The following is a 19,713-nucleotide window of genomic DNA, read 5'->3' on the forward strand; positions in this document are numbered from 1 at the left end:
AATTGAGCTCTTCCGAAGACGAGGAGAAAATCAAGAAAGGCGAGGTGGCAAACTATGCCTCACCCTCTTTCAACAATGAGGTAATCAAAATCCCACTAATTCATTTCGAAATTACATAATACTTTCTTGAGTTATTTTTAATTTAGTTTAGGATTAATTTTCTTGAAAATTGCTTGTGTTATGTTAATGCAATAAAATGTTAGATATAAATATAATGCTTATACACCTAGTAAGATTAATCTTATATATGTGCTTGAGAAGCAAGAATTTGTACTTTGACGATTTCCATATTGATTTTCAATGTCGATGCATGACTTTTGAATGGAAGGTTTTATGATTTTTTTATGAACCTTATCTTTGGTTTTCAAACATGATGTATAGTTTTGACATAAGAACAAAAATTTGAAGCATGCTAATATAAAGTCAATCATATAAAGTAAAACTAAAGAAATTTTAAATATCTATAAGAATCATTCAAAATTATGTTCAATAAAACCTTACTTGATGTTGTAATGAAACTATTGAAAGTTTTGATGCTATGATTTGATGATTTTATGCATGAGATTGTAAAGTTATACATGATGATTTTTTGGTCTTGATGGTTTTTATGACAAAATTCATTTTTCGATCCTAAATGTTGATGCACATTTTTATCTAGCATAAATGACATGAATTTAAATAACTAAAAAGAGAAAAGCATTGTTCTTGAAAATTATTTTTCTCTATCTTGTTGATTTATATGAATCCCTTGAAAATGATTTTGGTTTGATGATTTGAATTACAAATGAGTTATATCAAAATCATGATATTGATTTGACTTGAAGTAATGAGTTGAAATCATTTTTTTTTGGAATTATGTGTTGCACTTTTTTATCTTGATGATCTTTGATTTTTTTTTGTTTTAAAACGATGATGCATGGATTTGAAAGAAAAGGAGATGCATGCATGGAATCAATCAATAAGTTGAAACAAAAGGAGGAAAGATTTTTTATTGAAAATTTTCTTTTTCTCTATCTTATTGATTTATACCTAAGAGACCAATAAAATTATTTATGTCATTTTGAATCTCTTGAAAGAAATGTTGAGATTTTGATGATTTAGACGATTTGAATTTGAATGAGTTTTATCTAAAATCATGATCTTGATTCCGTGATATTTACAAATTAAGATTTATTATGAATCAAGATTTTTCATTAATCGATCTCCTAAGATTTTCTTTTGATTATTAATGAGTAGGTTTTTCAAAAAGAAATCATGTCTTCTGGTATTCACATGTTCTAATCCTTCATGATAAAATTTTTATGTAATTCCTTATATTCATGAAATGTTTATCTCATCACCAATTATTTTCTTCTTGATATTCCTTATTTGGTGATATAAAATCATGCATGAAATACTCTTGAGATTATTTTGATGCATACAAATGAAAAGTTATGATCATGCATGGTAGGATGCAATTTGACAAATTAATACCATTATGATTTGAAATATTTATAATTTGGAATGATGCATGCAATACTTATGCCTTTTATTATGATAATATATGTGATGTATTGCATATGATGTGAATCATGAATGCTTTAAATGATAAATGTCTTGATATCATGATTGATGATTTTGTTCTATGCATAAGATTTTTAAAATTATGCATAATGAATCTTGTAATTTACAGATTATCGATTTTCTTTTTACCATAATGAAAGTGCCTTATTGATCCTTGTCATAATAAATCTAGCACTTTCGGTTTTAAACATGATACATGTTTTTATTTGACATAAAAAAAAGGGAGGCATGCTTGAATGAAATAAATTACATGAATTGAAGCAACTAAAAGAGAAGAACATTTTTCTTCTTGAAAATTATTTTTTCTATATTATTGATTTTGATGAATCTATTTGTATTATTTTTATGAATCTCATAGATTATGAAAATGATTTGAATTTAATGGATTTTATTGAAATCATGATCTTGATTTCTCACAATTTTCTATTGAATGAATCAAGTTTGTTTTCTATTTAAAAGGATATTTATCAAAATTTTCATGGTCTTTTAGTATTCATGATATTGATAATTATATTTTGAAACTCTATGTAAATCAAGATTCTTCATCATGATTCTCTCGTTTTATAAAAGAGGAGATGTTCTATGTGAATCATAAGATTTTATATGCATGAATTGAGATTCTTTTTGCTATTAACTAGCAAGAAACTTGTTTTTGTAAACCATGACATGCTACTTGACATCTTGATAATTTATAACTTGAGTTTTCTTTTTGAATCAAGATTGTTTCCTATCATGTTTTCTATCTACAAAAGAAGAAATTTGTCAAAAATGTTATATGTCTTTTGACATTCATTTTTCATCTTTATTATTTACCCTTATCATGATTTGAATATTATAGTAAAGAGAAATGAATTACATGATTGTATTGTTATTCCCTTCTATTTGACACTGACAAAGGGGGAGCAAAACTTGCTAGATAGCAAATTTGCTAGCTTGCACAATTTGAAAAGAGGCAAAATAGTCCATCTTGCACATCTCAAAAGATGTAAAATTTTGCTAACTTTTTATGTGCAAAAGTTGATAGCTTGTATACTATAAATTTGCATACCAAAAATACAATCTTGTTTATCTCAAGATGCAAAACATACTAACTTGCACTTTGCAACGGAAGCAAAATTGCTAGCTCAAACATTGCAAAGGAAGCAAAAATTTGCTAGCTTACAATTTGCATATTTCAAGAAGCAAGAGTTGCTTTCTTGAACATCTCAATATTGCTAGCTTGCATGATGTAGAATTTACTATCTTGAACATTACCAAAAGTGTTATCTTATATGCTGTAAAACTTGTATATCTAAAACTTGATAGCTTGAATGTCCCAAGCATGATGCATTACTTGCTAAATTTTCTATCTTCAAAATTGCATGATGATAAAAATTTAATATTATGTTTTTCATGCAATGGTTTGAACCCATATAATAAACACATAAGAGTAGCTACTTCTCCTTTTTGTTGATGACATAGGGGGAGAAGTATATTGATGACTTCATGCATTGAATTAAATATTTTATATATTTGCATGATAGTTTAAATGTTTTTCATAACATGTGATGAATGTTACTTGGATTTGGGATAATCCAAGTGTTCTATCAATGGCATATTGATAGGGGGAGTTTAGTTAAACTCCGGGGAGTTAAGGTTAACTCCGTTAGTCATCAATTAGTTGTCATCATCAAAAAGGGGGAGATTGTTGAATCTCGGATTTTGATGATGAAACTAATTGATTGTGTTTAAATGTTTGACTACATTTTGAGTGATACAGGTCTACTCGATCAGGATTAGACAATTAACGCAGGAGGAATTGACGTTGCGTCGGAGGAGATCACGTCAGGATATTGGATGGCAGAAGGCTTCGGGCGTCGGGCATCGGGCCAAGGAGAGCGAAATTGCGCCAAGGATATCGGGGTTGCGGAGGTCAACCGCCGATTGGGCAACAAGCTGCAAGAGAGGACGATGCACCGAAGAATCGGATGAAGCGCCAACCAATGACGTGCCGGGCAACAGAATGTCAATTTGCGTTATAATAATTGTCTAGATCGGAGTAGAGTGTTTGCTTGTGTGTGCAGGATTAACTACGATAACCAAAAAACACAAAGCGAGAATACCGGAGTCAAGTTCGATGGACGTTTAAGAGTCCGAAGAATCGTCGGAGATGCTGCCAGAACCAACCGAGAAGAAATCGGGAACCTGTCGGAATTTTCGGAAGTTCGCCGAAGAGATCGTCGGAGGTTCACGGAGATCACCGAGAAGGCTCGGCTACTCATTAAAGTCATCACAAGTTCGGGAGCTTGCTAGAAGCCCGTCGGCAGAAAGTTCGTCGGAAAGCTCGCCAGAACAAGACTCGACGTTCGCGGTTGAAAATTTGCTTAGGATGTGTTTTGGTTATGTAGTCCACTTGTAATTAGGATTAGGATTAAGAGATAATCCTATATCCTGGTTAGGGGCCAACTGGGCCCAAAGTCAGAGTTGGTTTAGGCTAAACCAGCGAACTAGAGAGCCAAGATTGAAGCCCAACTAGTGGCTGAAAACACTGTAGTCGGGCTGAAAACACTGTAGGCGGTGGCACCGCCTAGCTGGGCGGTGGCACCGCCCACCACCCGAGAGCTGGGCGGTGACACCTCCTGGCTGGGCGGTGGCACCGCCCAGCACCCGAGCCCTGGGCGGTGGCACCGCTTGGCTGGGCGGTGGCACCTCCAACAGCGGGAACCCAAAGAGAATTCAAATTTTGAAGCCCAAATTTGAATCCTCTTGAGGCCTATAAATACCCCTCAAATCTCAGCTGAGAGAACAACTTTTTGAGCAGCAAGTGTTTGAGAGAAAAGCCTTAGAAAAGTGTTAGCTTGTCTTGTTTTCAATTTGCTAGTGTTCACCTCCTTCTTTCTTGTTGAAAATCTGTAAGAGAGTGAACCGCTTGTAAAAGTTGTAAGAGGGGTATTCACCCTTCACTTTCAAGAGACTTGCTAGTGGAAGGTGGGAGCCTCATCGAAGAGGGGCCTCGCAAGTGGAGTAGGTCATTTGACCGAACCACTCTAAAAATCGGCGTAATCTCTGGTTTGCTTTTTATTATTGTCATTTACATTACTGCAAATCTTCTTACTGCTTTAGTTCCTTATTACTCTTGCTGCGCAACTTTAAGAACACGCCTTCAAGTTAAATTTCTCAAGTTTTGTTCTTAACATACGAAAGATTTTTTATTAAAACCGAAATTTTAATCCGCTGCACTAATTCACCCCCCCTCTTAGTGCCGCTCCGATCCTAACAGCGCGAAGGGTTGGCCATTCCTCTGAATGCCAATGTCAGATGCCCGCTCCTCTGAGCGACTCTTTTCCCTACATCTCCATGCCCGTTTTCCCTCAAATGGTCGCGCGTGTGCTGACTGCCCTCAACGCAGACCCGCTAGGTCCCCCACGTTTGCATGTCAAGTGTTTCTATGAGTGCTTGTCCCGCTCTGATACCATATGACACGGACTTAGCTGGTTTTGCCTAAGTCGTGCGGCTCCCTCGCGCGTCCGTCCGCAAAGGTCAGCCTCCCCGAAGCCTCCCATTGTCCCTTAGGACCAACAAAAGAGAGAACGGGTAAAAGAGAACGCCTCAATCGGGATCCACAAGCAAACATGTCCGAAAAAAACACTTCATAGACAATGCAAATTACAAACAGACTTTACAAGCTCTGAACAGTGGCACAACAAAGGGTAAAATGGTCCATTACAGACCGAAAAGCTCTCGAGCGTGTCCACATGACACAACCTTTATTTACAAGCCTAAAGAGGCCACCAACCCAACTAAAATGGGACTATTCTGCCTTCGGCCGCCCCTCTATATGTTGTACAAGGCATGAACATGCCAAAAGACACGGACATACATAAGCATTACATCAAACACCCTGTTTCGAAGTTTATCCGTGACAGAACGGTTCGTTGAACGGAGTTGTTGCGGGTGCGCGACGACCGTTCGTGACAAGGGGGTATGGTGCGTGATTAGTTATCAGATCACGCTTGGATTCTCCCGCCCCCTAAGAGAGGAGGTGTGCATAGCAAATGTCCACGCCACTTCGTGTCGTTGTGCCCAGCCTCGATGGCCCACCACGTCGTCACGCTTGGCCCTGTCGGTCCACCGTGCCTGGCCTTGTCGGCCCATCATGTCGTGCCGTTGCTCTCGGCCTTATCAGCTTGTTGCGCTCAACCTTGTTAGCCTATCGCATTGTGCCGTCGCTCCCGGCCTTATCCGCTTGCCGCGCTCAACCTAGTCGACCCATTGTGCCACAACGCCGACCTTATTGACCCACCGCCCCACTGTGCCTGGCGTTGTCGGCCCGTCATGCCATTGCACTATCATGCCCAGCCGCATAGGCCCGCTAGAACCACAACGCCAATCGCTGATGTCAACCTAACCCTACTTTTCGACCTGATTTTGCTACACTCCCTACCTCGGCTCTCTTTCGACACCTTGGCTCCACGTGGCCGATTGATTGATTCCACAGGGCCGACACGTCCACGTAGAGGACACATCAGCTCCACGCAGCCGACTAGCGGACCCTACGTGGCTGACATCAAGGAGTCACTTGGTTGACTGCTTGTCACCACCATAGCTTCATACAAACTCCCTATAAGTAAAGCCAAATGGCCGCACCTGATGACTGTCACATGGAAGGAAGTTATGCAATCTTGGGTCCCGCGCGAGCTGACGATAGTTACAACCAAATCCCACGCCCCCAATATGGCACAAACTACACAATAAGCGGGCGTAATGGCTCCAAACCTCCACTATAAAAGAGGGGGTCATAGGTATGTCTCAACACACTCAACAATATAAATCCGACTTATCTGACTAGATAATTGACTTAAGCATCGGAGGGGACTTTGTCGGGAATGCCCCCCACATAGTTTTGTAGGGTTCTGACGTCTGAGTTGGGGAGTTTTGCTTTGGGACTGGCTCGAGGAAGAACAAGGTTAGATCTGATTCAGCTTCCAGCTCGGACAACCAAAAACTGCTCTTAACAGTGTCGAAAGAAGCTTACATTTATTTAGAAACTTTTCTACCTCATTTTAATATATACTATAGTCAAGTCAATATTGATTTAAGCTATCTTTCACTAATTCCAATGCTGTATTGGAGGATCTTGTTTCCCTGTTCATCATTTTTTTCTTGTTTTGTTTACTACTACCATTTTGTTATGCTTAGATTGTGGCTTTTTAACGATTTTGTTTCTTTCTGTTTTTTATGGGCAGCATTCATATGGCAACCTCAGCTGGTCAAGAAGCTGAGTTTATGGGTCATCCTCAATCACCTGAGCTGGTGTTAGATAGTTATCCAACCAAAGAAGCAAGTGATTCGGCAAGCATATCTACTGCAGTGGAAAATGACCAATGCAAACAAGAGGCTTCTTTAGCTCCAGATGGCTCTCAGAATCTGGTTGTTCAATCTGCACCATCATATCCATCACTTGGATTGGACACACAAGTGCTCGGAAGCCAATTTGCACCTTTTGAAAGCTCAGAACCTCAGGCTTGTGATACCTCTCGTCTCCCAAACTTTCTGGTACAGTGACACCTTTAGATCTTTATATCCATGTCACTTAAATTATATAATCTGATAGCTGAAGTGATGCAGTGTTTTATATACAAAAGTGTTCTTTATTTCAATTTTATGATATTAGTTAATAGCATGATTGCTACTGAAGCTAATCTGGTGGTGGCCAATAGCCATAAGATATTGAGGATCAGTCATTGCCATTTGTCTGTCATTCAAACTTTTGCCTTCAGCTGTACACTTGATACATAATCTTGATTGCATCAATGAGCTCATTGCTTGTCATGGATCGCCTCCCCTACTTCCCTGTAACTATCAGGACACAAACATCCTTCATGCCTCTATTTGTGTGTCTCCTATGCTCCTAGCCACCTTCACAACTGCTTTAGCTGGTAGCGATCAAGTGTTTCTCAACGACCCTTGTACAGCTTGCAATTTCTGCACACACATCCCACATGGTAATTGTCAGCCACATGAGCATTCACAAGTCACAACTACCTTGCTTTTCTGCCTTGTACCATCCTTGACGTGGCAATAGGTCCCTCCTACCACTATGGAGTTCCAGCAGGATCTTATAATACTGTTCAGATGGGGAAAAGGGCCATGAACCCCTATTTCAACTAGGAATGGTGCATAAGAAGGGGGATTATGCTGCCACTTTTTGTGAGGCCAGGTGATGAGGTAACAGATCATAGTTGGGTATATGGTGCTAAGGAGATAGGGTATCAATTTACTCTTTTTTCTAAGAGTCTAGGTAAGGTTAAGATATAGAATAGTTTAAATAAGAGGTCTTTAAAGCTGTAAGAACTTGTCTCGTTTTCATAATTTTTTAAAATTTTCTGTAATCCTGCAAGAAAATTATTGTAGTAATCTGTCTCTTGAGGAGTCGTCTGCTTCCCCTTGGATCCAGTGGTGATGCTCGAACATTATTTGGTATGTGAATGAGATTGATCGGCAAGCATTTGTCAGAGTTCTTCTATGCTGATGCACACCATGAGGGGTTCACCCCTTTAGATGTCATGAACTCATGATTAAGTTGATAAAGCTATAAGAAGACCTCAACAATTTGGGAGCTAGTGGAGAAGTGTGAAGAGGAAGATAATTGCAAACCATAATCACACTGTCTGAACTCCCTTGTTTCAAAATTTCTCTATTTTTTATTTTTCATATTGGTACTAGAAAACAATCTGCTTCATCTTTTCTCATTTCCTGTTGGTATATTGATCCTGTTATACAGGTTCAGCAATCCTATGACCCCTCCACAAGCTACTACACACCATTCTATCAACCTATTGCTGATGCTGATGGTCGCATATCTCCACTTCTTGCATCCAGTGCCTCCTCTAGGTACAATGGGAACACTACATTCCTACCTGCTCGGACTGTCCAGGCTTCTCAAGAGGTTTGTGTTTGACTTTCTGCTTATATACTTTTTTTATTTTGAAATATTGGGAGATATCCTTTTGAATTATGTCATACTAATTACCACATTACGGTCCATCTTTTGGTATTGCTTTTGGAAAACATATGCTCTGCTATTTGCCCTCTTCATAATAGTAGAGGTTTAAATGTTCCTAGCTCTTGAATTTTGTGGTTGAATTCTAGGATTCATTATGACACCCTTTTTTCCTGGTCTTGACAATTTACTTATTATTTATAATCTTGTATTAAAATCCCCAAATAGTTGGGATTTTACGACCTTCTTGTATTAATATTATCTTCTTGTTCAGATTCTCAACATCATGATCTTAGTATATTCTGATGCTCTTACACTTTTTCCCATCCAGAATACCAACTCCGTTGTGCTACCTATGGTTGGGTCAACTCCTCTAGCAACTCAAGCTGCAGCTCCTATGCAAGGTTCTGTTGCTATTCCTCAACAGCCAGTTCCTATCTTCCGACAACCTCCTGGTTTACATATATCTCACTATCCTCCGAACTATATTCAATACAGCCAATATTTCTCACCATTTTATGTTCCTCCTCCTACCCTTCACCATTTTTTGAGTGGTGCTGCATTCCCTCAGCAACCTCCTACTGGCAACATATATCCAACTCCTGGAGCTGCAAGTCCTGTGGCTGCTGTCAAGTACACCCTTCCCCAGTACAAGCCTGGTGCTAATACTGGCAATTCAACAATTGTTGGATTGCAATCTGTATATGGAACGTATAATGCAACTCCAGCTGGCTATGCTTCTGGTCCTGCTGCTAGCAGTGGAAACTCAACTTCCAATGAAGATCTTGGGTCTTCCCAATTTAAGGAGAATAATGTTTATATTCCTGGGCAGCAGGTATTTCCTGTTTTTATTATACAGGTTTTGTGTGTGATGTTTAGTTCTTGCTTAGTTACTTTATTCTAATCTATAAATCCTTAGTTCTGCTGTTACTTAGATGTGTAAATTGTTGATTTAGAATTAGCTTAAGGGTACCACAAATCGTTTCTGAAAAAGCTGTCTTCTAGAATCTTAATTGTATAACTTTCAAATGTTATCACTGTTTGAGCTCCTAAACTCATTATTCAGTGATGATTTTTTGCTACTTCACCTGAATTACTCAAACAGCTACGGAGTTATATTTTTGTATAGTTTGCAAATGTGGTAGGACTCAGTTCTCCTTTTGCTTTTCTCAGTGCCTATATGTAATTGTATGTTGCATAAATAGCTTAGGAAGCTGTTGTTAGTTGAGCCATTGCAGATGTTGAGCTGACTGAATCAGTTTGTAATCTTGATAGTTGATCCCTTTCAATGTTTAGCATGCAGGATAGAGTGAACTGGAAATCATTTTACTCTTTTTTATAAATGATTGCTTTGGAAGTGTTAGGATTTGCATTGAGCTGAGCATAAGCAAATTTTTTGCTGCAGTTTTTACCTTTTAGAAGCATAATTTTTTAAGGAGATGCACTTGATTTGATCTGAATAAGGTATGAGCTGAGAACATTTTTTAAGTCCAAGATCTGAACTTTTCTCAAGTCCTATATGTGAATTTATTGAAGTCAAACTAGAAACTATTGATCATGGAATAAGGAGAATGAATTCACAAAGCATCCGTTCTCTGAAGCATCAGAAGCAAGTGTAAGATAAGCTTACAAGTTGTGACATGACTATATTCCAAGAAATTCTGAGCACTGGGATTGTACATGATGTTCTTATGGAATGACTTATAAAGGTAGGGACTTGGATAGGTCAATCTTGTTCAGGCAAGATTTATCAGTTTATTTCATTAAGATTATGAATTCAAGTACTAGTGGATACAAGCCAGAAAGGGATAGAAAGAAGGAAATTGCAGAAGGGAGAGTGTGGGCCTTACATTATATAACCGAAAGCATCTTGGAATAATTGAATATATATGGTGTATGCTTCTTGAATGTGTTCTAAGCTGATTCCTTGAAAGATAATATATTGTATATATTTCAAACAGTTAGAGAGCGAACTCTAGTGACAGTAAGATTTTTCTTTTTGATCTGGGGGACCTTGGTTCAAGTCATATAGACAACCTATCTGTTTGCAAGGATAAAACCTCTCCTTTTGAACATATGTTGGCAAGAGTCTCGTTCACTGCATTACCTTTTCTTTATTTCTAAAAGTTGTCATTTTTGAAGCATATTTTTTGTCAGATGCTTATCTTGCATGGCTACTTCTTCTCTAGGAAGTAAAATCCTGTCAGCTTTAAGTTTATACATTTTATCAAGTTATATTAATTGTACCCGATATCCTTCGATCTGGGTTCCTTGAATAATCATGACCAACTATCTGGATGGTTTGATCATTAGCTTCTATTTACCTGTATAGACTTGTTTCAATGTCTTATTGTTATCAAACCCAAAATAAAAAGAGCCATCCCTGATGACAAGTTGGTTATAATGCTTGCTTCAAAATTAGACTGGTTCCAACCAGGAAGATGCCTGGTTTTGGTTAATCCTTTTTTTTTTTTTGGTTTTTCTGTTGGTGCTATAGGCGTTAGGTGCTCTGTTGGTGCTATATCCTATAGCTGCCTAAGTTGACCCACCTGGGACTTGCATTGGTAATAGCCTCCTGAAGTTGGTGACCTGGTCACGTTTTTTCTTCTTTTGCTGTACCTTTTCCGTGAGATCTTGCCATAAGTAACATGATAAAAAAGTGTTTTCTAGTTTCACAATGTGCTTAGTTCACAAGTTTCCTGTATAACTTTGTTGGTGTTCCAAACAAAAATATGTTGATTTTCTTGGAACCTGTGAGATGATAGCCTACTAGGGAGTTACTACAAAATAACTAACGTGGAATTTAGCCTGAGTTTTGCAAAGCTGTGCGTTACTTATTGCCCATATGTTGGATGTATTTACTGGTTAGCTTGTGGTATTGATACGAGGAAAACCTGCTGCACCAGTAAATAATACTTTGTACGAGTCTTTTGCATTGACCTGTTGGCTCTTTTTTGAAATCGACAATATTGAAACTTAAGATTCTCCATGCTTTGTTATGCCTTTGCTTATATTGCTTTTTTCTTGAAATTATAGAGCTTTTTTGTAATAATGTGCATTCTCATTTATAATCCGTGTGCATCAGTTAGCCTTGGTTGTATCTGAAACTCTGTTTTCCAAGCAGAGTGAAGGTTCAGCTGTCTGGATTCCGGCCCCTGGACGGGATATTTCTGCTCTTCAGGCTAGCTCCTTCTACAACATTCCTTCTCAGGGACAACATATGACTTTTGCACCCACACAAGCTGGCCATGGTGCCTTCAGCGGAGTCTACCCTCTGATGCCAACTGTCTCAGCTCCTGTTCATCCATTGCTCCAGCAGTCCCAGACTGTCACTGGAGCTGTCGAAATGTTGGGGCCCTCTGGTGGTGTTTATCAACAGCCACAACGTGCACAGATGAATTGGACCAATAACTATTGAAGGAAACCAAACCTAAGTTATGGCAGCCGCAGCTCAGTGATCAAGGATACCTGGGGTTCCGATCAGAAGATGTTTCGAATGTGGCGTAGAGTTGCCTGATCGGAAAGACTGGATATATATCTATATCTAAAAGACGACCATCCTGAATGAGAAGGTTTCAGAATTTGGAATCGATAGCCTTTAATAGTTCAAGCTGATGTTGACCATTTTCATGTCAATTGTCCAGTCCGCTCAAATTCCACGTCCTGGGTTGTCTGCAGCTCATTCTTTGTCATTTGCTTGTTTCTTTTCAATGGATGAAAATTTGACATCCATTTGCGCCGCCACCACCACCACCACCACCACCACTACTGATGAGGTGATAGAAAGACCTTAGAAGGTAAGAATTCACCCTAGTGGGTTGTCATTTCTCCACTGCCTTTGTCTGTAAAGTAAAAATTGATACTGAGAAACTGTAGCACAACAGTTGTATTTGGTGTAATCGAGATAGCAGACGCACATCCTCTTTGATACATGTCGTGATCTCCTTTCAGCTCACCAGTGTTTGGGAGAAACTAAAGATGGATTCATGCGGGCTCATATCCTCGTCTTTGTAATTCAATAGAATATGAGACATGCCACAATTCCAGGTTTGTTTCTGGCAAAGCATCAACCAAGTGTTCTTATTCTTTTTCTGGTAATATGATCATTATTTTTTATTCTTTTTCTGGCAATATGATCATTATTGTCAATTAATTGGAGTTCAACATTGAATGGTTAGTCGGGACATGTGTCAAATGGATATGTCATGTCAACACAATATTTAAGGAGCATATTTCGTCATAAACATTTATCATTTGCATTCTATGCTGGTTGTTCACGGTGAACTTCTGATATAGTCTCTTATTTAGGGTCTAAACTTTCTAAAATAAGATGAAACACTTGGTTCTTCTTAGAAAGGGAAATAAGATCGAGCATACGAATTACCCTTATTTGGTTCTTTTTATTCTAATAATTTGATCGTCGACGCACTTGAAGCTTCTTATCAGTAAAGGAAAATAAGATGGAACACATGAACTCGTTATATGTGCTCTTTGTTTACAATAAATAAATTTTAATTTTTGTTTACAACAAATGAATTTTAATTTGATGGCTAGAGGGATCTTGTCGGAACGTTGTTCTTGCGAAAGTGAACCAAGTGGGATAAAAACTTTTTGACCCAAAAAAATGTATTCTTTTCCTCGTCAACTTTTCCATGTTGTAGATGATTGCCTCCCCAGCATTCTGCAGCTGCTGGAGTTGTAGTTCCAGTCCTGAATCACCCGCGACGCCTATCCGGGGTGACCTGGACTGTCACAGGGAGCGGTGCGTGAGGGAGATATCACCCAGGAAATGGTTTCTCGGGTGGCGGTTTGAACGAGAGACGACGTGCGAAGCTTGTGGGGTACCGAACCATCACTCAACTTGGATGAGCGACATAAGTAGGCGCGCTGTTGGTTGCTTCTCGTTGGCCGTGACGCCCAATCTTATGATGCATATACGGCCATGGCATCGCAACCTTGGCCCTATCGTTTCTTTCACCGCTCCATGGAGATTCGCAGCGTCGAAGACGAGCAGCAGCCGTCGGCCGTCACCACAAGGGGAGGGCTCCCCAACGCCGCACTGCATCAAGGGAACGATGGCGTCGTTGAGATCGAGATTGAACAGGATGATTCGGGCACTTGTGGCTATGGCCCTCTTCCTATATTTCTCAAGGTACCTCTCCCCAGCCTGCAATAACGTGTTATCGATCCTCCAAAGCAGGTCATTTCGCTGTAATATTTACAATTTTTGCCTGAGATAGGACAACATCATAGCAGTGAGACATTTTTCGTTAATATGTCTTATGAACTATCCTGCATTTAAGCTAAATGTTCCCCTGCAACCTTTGCTTTTTTGTAGCACATGCACACACATGCATATATAATCTTATAAAGTTAATGATTTCCATATTTATTGCTTTAAATTTACTTAACATTAGGTGACATCCCGGTTTAGTCTCATGTCGAAAGTCAGACGAAGTTTGAGTTAGTCTACAAAATTAGATGTCTTTCACTGCTAACTTGGCTGGTGTATTGGGACGTAGATTATCATAGCGTGAGGGGTCTAAGTAGAAAAGAGCTACTTCTTCACAGCTTGAAGTAATTGTGACTTGTAACATCTTACTTTAGTTCTACATCGACAGTCGAGGAGATTTGAGTTGACATATAACGATTCAAGTTTATCAGGTTAATAGGTTAATTATTATGTCAGGTTAGATTGTGACAATATCCCTTAAAGCTTGAGCTAACCTAAAAGCTTAGGCATCTGCCATTGTTGTTAAACTTTCATTAAATGCCGTATAATTACTAGTTGAAACTCTAATTTACATTAACAATAAAAAAAACACTATAATACTAAAAGTATCGAGGTACCTTATATATATATATACACACACATTCCAATTCAAATGAATTAATACTAAATTGTTAACCTAGTTCTTCTACATGGATGTTAACATTGGTGATTTTTGTGGAGGGTTTTAATATTTTGAGGATATAAATATTTATCTTGTATGCTGAAATTTATAATGGCAAATATGACATTTCCAAAGTCAGCATTCTATAACAAGTAAGTGATCATGGTTGGGGAAATCCAAAAACTGATTGTGGAAGGGTGTCAGATATGGACCACAGTTGACAGGTTCATCATGTGAAATATGTTCCTCCTGCTTGCTTTTTCTCTGCTGCAGTTTGAGGATGTGGAGTATAAAATTAATGGTAGTTCAAGGAACCTTGTGAAAGCTGCAATTGCTGGTGTAGCCTCCTGGCTGAGGATGGAGCAAGGAAACTGCAAGCACATACTGAAAGGCATAACTGGAAGTGTTGGCCCTGGTCAAATCCTTGCTATGATGGGGCCTTCAGGGAGTGGCAAGACCACCCTGCTAAAATTACTTGGTGGTAGGTTGGATGGGGACATCAGAGGGAAGGTTACTTACAATGACACTCCTTATGGCCCCTCTCTCAAGAGGAGGTGAACAACTGCTCTTTCTACATGTTTCAATTCTTTTGTTATTGAATTACATTGATTAAGAGTTGGAATTTCCCTTGTTTCGATGTGTACATCAGTAGGATTGTCCACTTTATGATTTCATTTTACCAAATGCTGATCCTGTTGCAATTGCTTGACAGGATTGGATTTGTTGCACAGGATGATGTGCTGTTTCCTCAACTTACAGTGGAGGAAACCCTTGTCTTTTCAGCATTCTTGAGGCTTCCCACAGAGATGAGTCGCAAGGAGAAGTACTTGAGGGTGGATAGGATCATAAAAGAGCTAAGTTTAGAGAGGTCAGTATCAGTGTTTGCTATGGTCACATATATGTGCAAGCAGCCCATATGAATTATATGTTCCTATTGGTTACAACAATCTTGTTAATTTTGAATCAGGTTCTGCTCTAACTTGAGACTTTGCAAGTGAACTTTTTCCCCTACATTTTTGTAGTTTAAATGCTTGTGGATTTGCTTGGGTGTCTCTTTGCATGTGCAGCATGTGTGTGCTTAATCATTTGGTTAAGCTAGTTTTAGTAAGTTTGAGGGAGATTTCAATGTACTGTATTTGACCTCGGCTAAATCTATAACGAAGTGTTGGTTGTACTTGCAAAATCGGAATCAACTTAGATCATTAGCTTGTTCTTTTAAGATGCTCAATAGCAATGGTGGTAATTTGTCATATTAATACTCTATCCCCACCTCTGCAAATGAAACCATGTAGCCGGTGCTCCAAGTATAATATTAGTCTCAACTTTTAGATTCATTCTTTTAGTTTGGACATGCAAATTATTCTTTCTGATTATTTTGGTTTTATTCACAAAACACTGTATACATTCATGATAATCTATATTTATTAGCGGAAATGTCTTTTTCAAGTTTCTAGATAGATTTTCCAAGAAATTGATGCTTCCACTACTACCTTGATACACTAAAACTCATTAGGATCATGTGATCATGGTCCATGCTATTGAAATGTTTGGCCCTCATTGCTTGTCATCAAAATGATTTGATTCTATTTATACTAGATATATAAGGTGATTAGAAAAAGGTTAAATAAGTTAAAAAACTGTTTTGATGCACTCATTATTTATCTCTGTGAATTAGATGCCGACACACCAGAGTGGGTGGTGTTCTTGTGAAAGGCATTTCAGGAGGAGAAAGAAAAAGGACCAGTATAGGTTATGAGATCCTGGTCGATCCTTCATTGTTGTTTCTTGATGAACCCACTTCAGGCCTGGATTCCACCTCTGCAAGCAAGCTCCTTATAATTCTTGGAAACCTGGCAAAGGTGATAAAGTCAACTGATTCTCATAACTGTCTTTCTGAGGAAAGCTTATATGAACTGTTTTCGCTAATATCAGTTAATTAATTACGGGGAGAGTAATATGTTGTTTCACTTCTGAAAAAATGCTTATTATACACAGAAAAATCAGACATCTGTGGAGAAAATAACACCTGAAGAATCTGCAAAAAATGTATGTTTGAGGTTTATTTTCCCTCCAATTTCAGGTAGGGCGAACAGTTATCATGACCATCCATCAGCCATCTAGCAGGATATTCTACATGTTTGATAAGCTTTTGTTGATATCTGAGGGTCAAACCATATACCATGGTAATGCCAGGGAGTCCATGCATTATTTCTCGTCCCTGGGTTTTGTGCCTGAGATGGCCATGAGTCCTGCAGAGTTCCTGCTAGATATAGCGACCGGACATGTCAAAGACATCAGCATCCCTGAAACTTTGCAAGGATCAACAAATATGCAGGAGATCGAGGTGAAAGTAATTAAGGTGAAAAAGAATCTCAAGAAATCTATTAAACCATTGTGTTCTCTCATTGCTCCTTAACTAAGATACTTGTAGTTTAGTCAAGAGCAAGTTCATTTTGCAAGAACTCGCAGAAAGCTCAATGTTCTGTTTCTTTTTTCTAAGAAAAAATTATTATGCCAGTTTAAACGTGAGCATTTTGATTTCTACTGCAAGTTATCTCTCATTCCAACACCATATTTATTTGTTTCCTTCATTGCCTCTTACAGTTTCTGCAATGCAAATATAAGACAGATTTGGAACCTAGAGAAAAAGAAGGGAACTATCATTCAGTAAAAGCACCCATGAAGCTTCAACTATCAATTCAAATTGAAAAGGATTGGACTTCGAATTGGGTGGAGCAGTTCATTATTCTATCAAAGAGGACATTTAGGGAGAGAAGCAGAGATTACTTAGACAAGCTAAGATTTTCACAAACAGTTGGAGTGGCTGTTTTATTAGGCCTTCTATGGTGGAAATCTAATATAGGAACTGAAGCTCAATTAAGAGACCAGGTGGTTAACAAAACACAGACAGTTCAACTTCTGCTGTAAGATGTATAAATATTGTTTGCAGCACAACATTATTATCACAAATGTTGGCGGAGTAATTTAAAATATCTTTTGACCCCTCTATTCCATTTGAGTCTTAAGCATTTTCTTCCATGATGCAGGTTGGCCTAATGTTCTATATCTGTATATTCTGGACATCATCATCATTAATTGGAGCAGTATATGTCTTCCCTTTCGAAAAGTCCTACTTGGTGAAAGAAAGAAAAGCTGATATGTATAGATTTAGTGTTTATTATGTGAGTAGCACTCTCTGTGACATGATCATCAATATTGCGTATCCCATCATTTTTATGGTCATCCTGTACTTCATGGTTGACCTCAGAAGAACGACGCCTTGTTTTCTCTTGACGTCCTTCGCAATTATGTTGATCGTCATCACGAGCCAGGTAATTTAAGATCATGAAGCCATTTATTTTGGTATAAGGCAGTATGTTTATAATTTACTTATTTAGACAAATGAAAACAAACATCTTGTGCTAGCACTTGTAGATGAAGTGTTCGAAAAGAAGAAAAAAAAGACTTGGGTACCAAAAAGTTATATTTCATTACTTCAACCACCCAACTTGAGATCAAGACATATATTTCATAATAGAACTTGATGTGAATTTGGATATTTTAAGGTCACCATCTTTCAAAATTCACAAGTAAGAATTTTGCTATCTTATGGTAGATTCTTACGTTGGTTCTTCAGCAGGAAATTTCTGGAGAAAAATACCTGAATAACTCCTCTTTCTATATTTATTTTTCTTTTTCTTTCCAGTAATTCTTAAAATTTCCAACATTCACAAATCTGTCTAATTCCAGGGAATGGGGGAGTTAATTGGTGCAGCAATGTTAAGTGTCAAACGAGCTGGGTTGATGGCATCATTGGTTCTAATGTTGGTTCTCCTCACTGGTGGATATTATGTGCAGGTATCTATGTCAGTTACTAGAGGGCTAATCAAGATCCGAAGAAAGTTGATATGGCTGAAACTCAAAGTGATTATTTATTTTAGGATTAAAGAAAAACTCAATCTGATTTATGTTTTTAATAAATTATCTATCGTATCAACTTCTGAAACATTAGCAAATTCACAACTTCTCTCGAGGAGCTTCCTAGCGATGATAACAACTGAATTTGCTTGTCTTGCAGCATATTCCCAAGTTCATGATGTGGCTGAAGCACATATCATTCATTCACTATGGCTTTAGACTCTTGCTGAAAGCACAATACTCACAACACTTAGTGTATGATTGCCAAAGTAAAGGTGGATGTAAACACTTACAGAGCTCACCAACATTTGATACTATAGACTTGAGCAGCCGATTACAGGAAGTCTGGATTCTCTTGGCCATGGCTCTTTCTTTCCGAATACTTGCTTATTTTGTTCTCCAGAGAAGAATAAACATGACTCCTTTTTAAGTTTGGAGTTTTGTAAAAGAGTGCAATGCTCACAATTCTTGAATACGACCACCAAAATAAATGTGGACGTAAACACTTATGGAGCTCACCAATGTTTGATACTATAGAGTTAAGTGGCCGATTACAAGAAGTCTGGATTCTCTTTGCCAAGGCTCTTACTTACTGATCGCTTGCTTATTTCACTCTTCAACGAAGAATAAACATTACTCTTCTTTGATTTTGGTCTTGATAAAAGCACAATACTCTTGATACTTGGTGTATGATTGCCAAAATAAAGGCTGATGTAAAAGCTTACAGGTGCTCACCAACATCTGATACTATCGACTTGAGCAGCTGATCACAAAAATCCTTGGCTAGGATACTTGTTGATTGCTTACTTATTTTGCTCTTCAGTGGAGAATAAACATTTCTCCTGTTTGATTTTAGACACACACTTAATCTGATTGATTGGTGTATGACTGCTAAAGTCAAGGCGGCTGTAAACACTTGCAAAGCTCACCAACATTTAATACTATGGAGTTGAGCAGCCTGACTACAAGAAATCTGGAATCTCTCAGCCACAACTCTTATTGATTGCTTTCTTATTTCCATCCTTCAACGAAGTACAAAAGTTACTAATTGATTTCAGACTCTTCATCTCATTACCTGGTGAATTGATTGCCAATGTAAAGGTTAATGTAGACACTTCATCTTTTTCTGGTAATTCTCCATACATATGTTTTGTCCTGCAAATTGAAAGAATTTGTTGGGAATCCTATGAAATTTGTGCATCTGATTTGATCAAGAAAACCTAACAAAATTAGTTGGAAATCGGGAAAAAAATCCGGAAGTATTTTGGATCTTTAATTGCCCAAATTGACATATTATTAAGCAACTGAGTTAACCCAATATGGATTAGTCATTAATCAAATATACACATCAAACAA

The 19,713-nt window shown here is 38.1% G+C and overlaps 2 protein-coding genes across 3 annotated transcripts in view; both read left to right on the plus strand.

The window, feature by feature from the left end:
- The window catches only part of LOC135671811 (GBF-interacting protein 1-like), a 37,990-nt gene extending 25,314 nt beyond the window's left edge, over positions 1-12,676 (plus strand). The window contains exons 7-10 of one of the 2 annotated variants that reach the window (XM_065180039.1): positions 6,789-7,098; positions 8,327-8,491; positions 8,877-9,380; positions 11,667-12,676. In XM_065180039.1, coding sequence (XP_065036111.1) covers positions 6,789-7,098; positions 8,327-8,491; positions 8,877-9,380; positions 11,667-11,963 — 1,276 coding nt within the window. In that variant the 3' untranslated portion in view covers positions 11,964-12,676. The remainder of the gene's footprint in view (positions 1-6,788; positions 7,099-8,326; positions 8,492-8,876; positions 9,381-11,666) is intronic. The other variant, XM_065180047.1, reaches the window with a different exon arrangement.
- A 130-nt stretch (positions 12,677-12,806) lies between these two features.
- LOC103995482 (ABC transporter G family member 26) lies at positions 12,807-19,524 on the plus strand. The gene is made up of 9 exons (XM_009416081.3): positions 12,807-13,697; positions 14,713-14,993; positions 15,152-15,307; positions 16,115-16,298; positions 16,520-16,798; positions 17,044-17,328; positions 17,487-17,771; positions 18,190-18,297; positions 18,518-19,524. The coding sequence occupies exons 1-9, from the start codon at positions 13,488-13,490 to the stop codon at positions 18,785-18,787; spliced, it is 2,058 nt and encodes a 685-aa protein (XP_009414356.2). The 5' UTR covers positions 12,807-13,487; the 3' UTR covers positions 18,788-19,524.
- Positions 19,525-19,713: the final 189 nt, after the last annotated feature.

The sequence above is a fragment of the Musa acuminata genome, chromosome BXJ1-1, assembly GCF_036884655.1.
Source record: "Musa acuminata AAA Group cultivar baxijiao chromosome BXJ1-1, Cavendish_Baxijiao_AAA, whole genome shotgun sequence".
NCBI classification, from domain to species: Eukaryota; Viridiplantae; Streptophyta; class Magnoliopsida; order Zingiberales; family Musaceae; genus Musa; species Musa acuminata.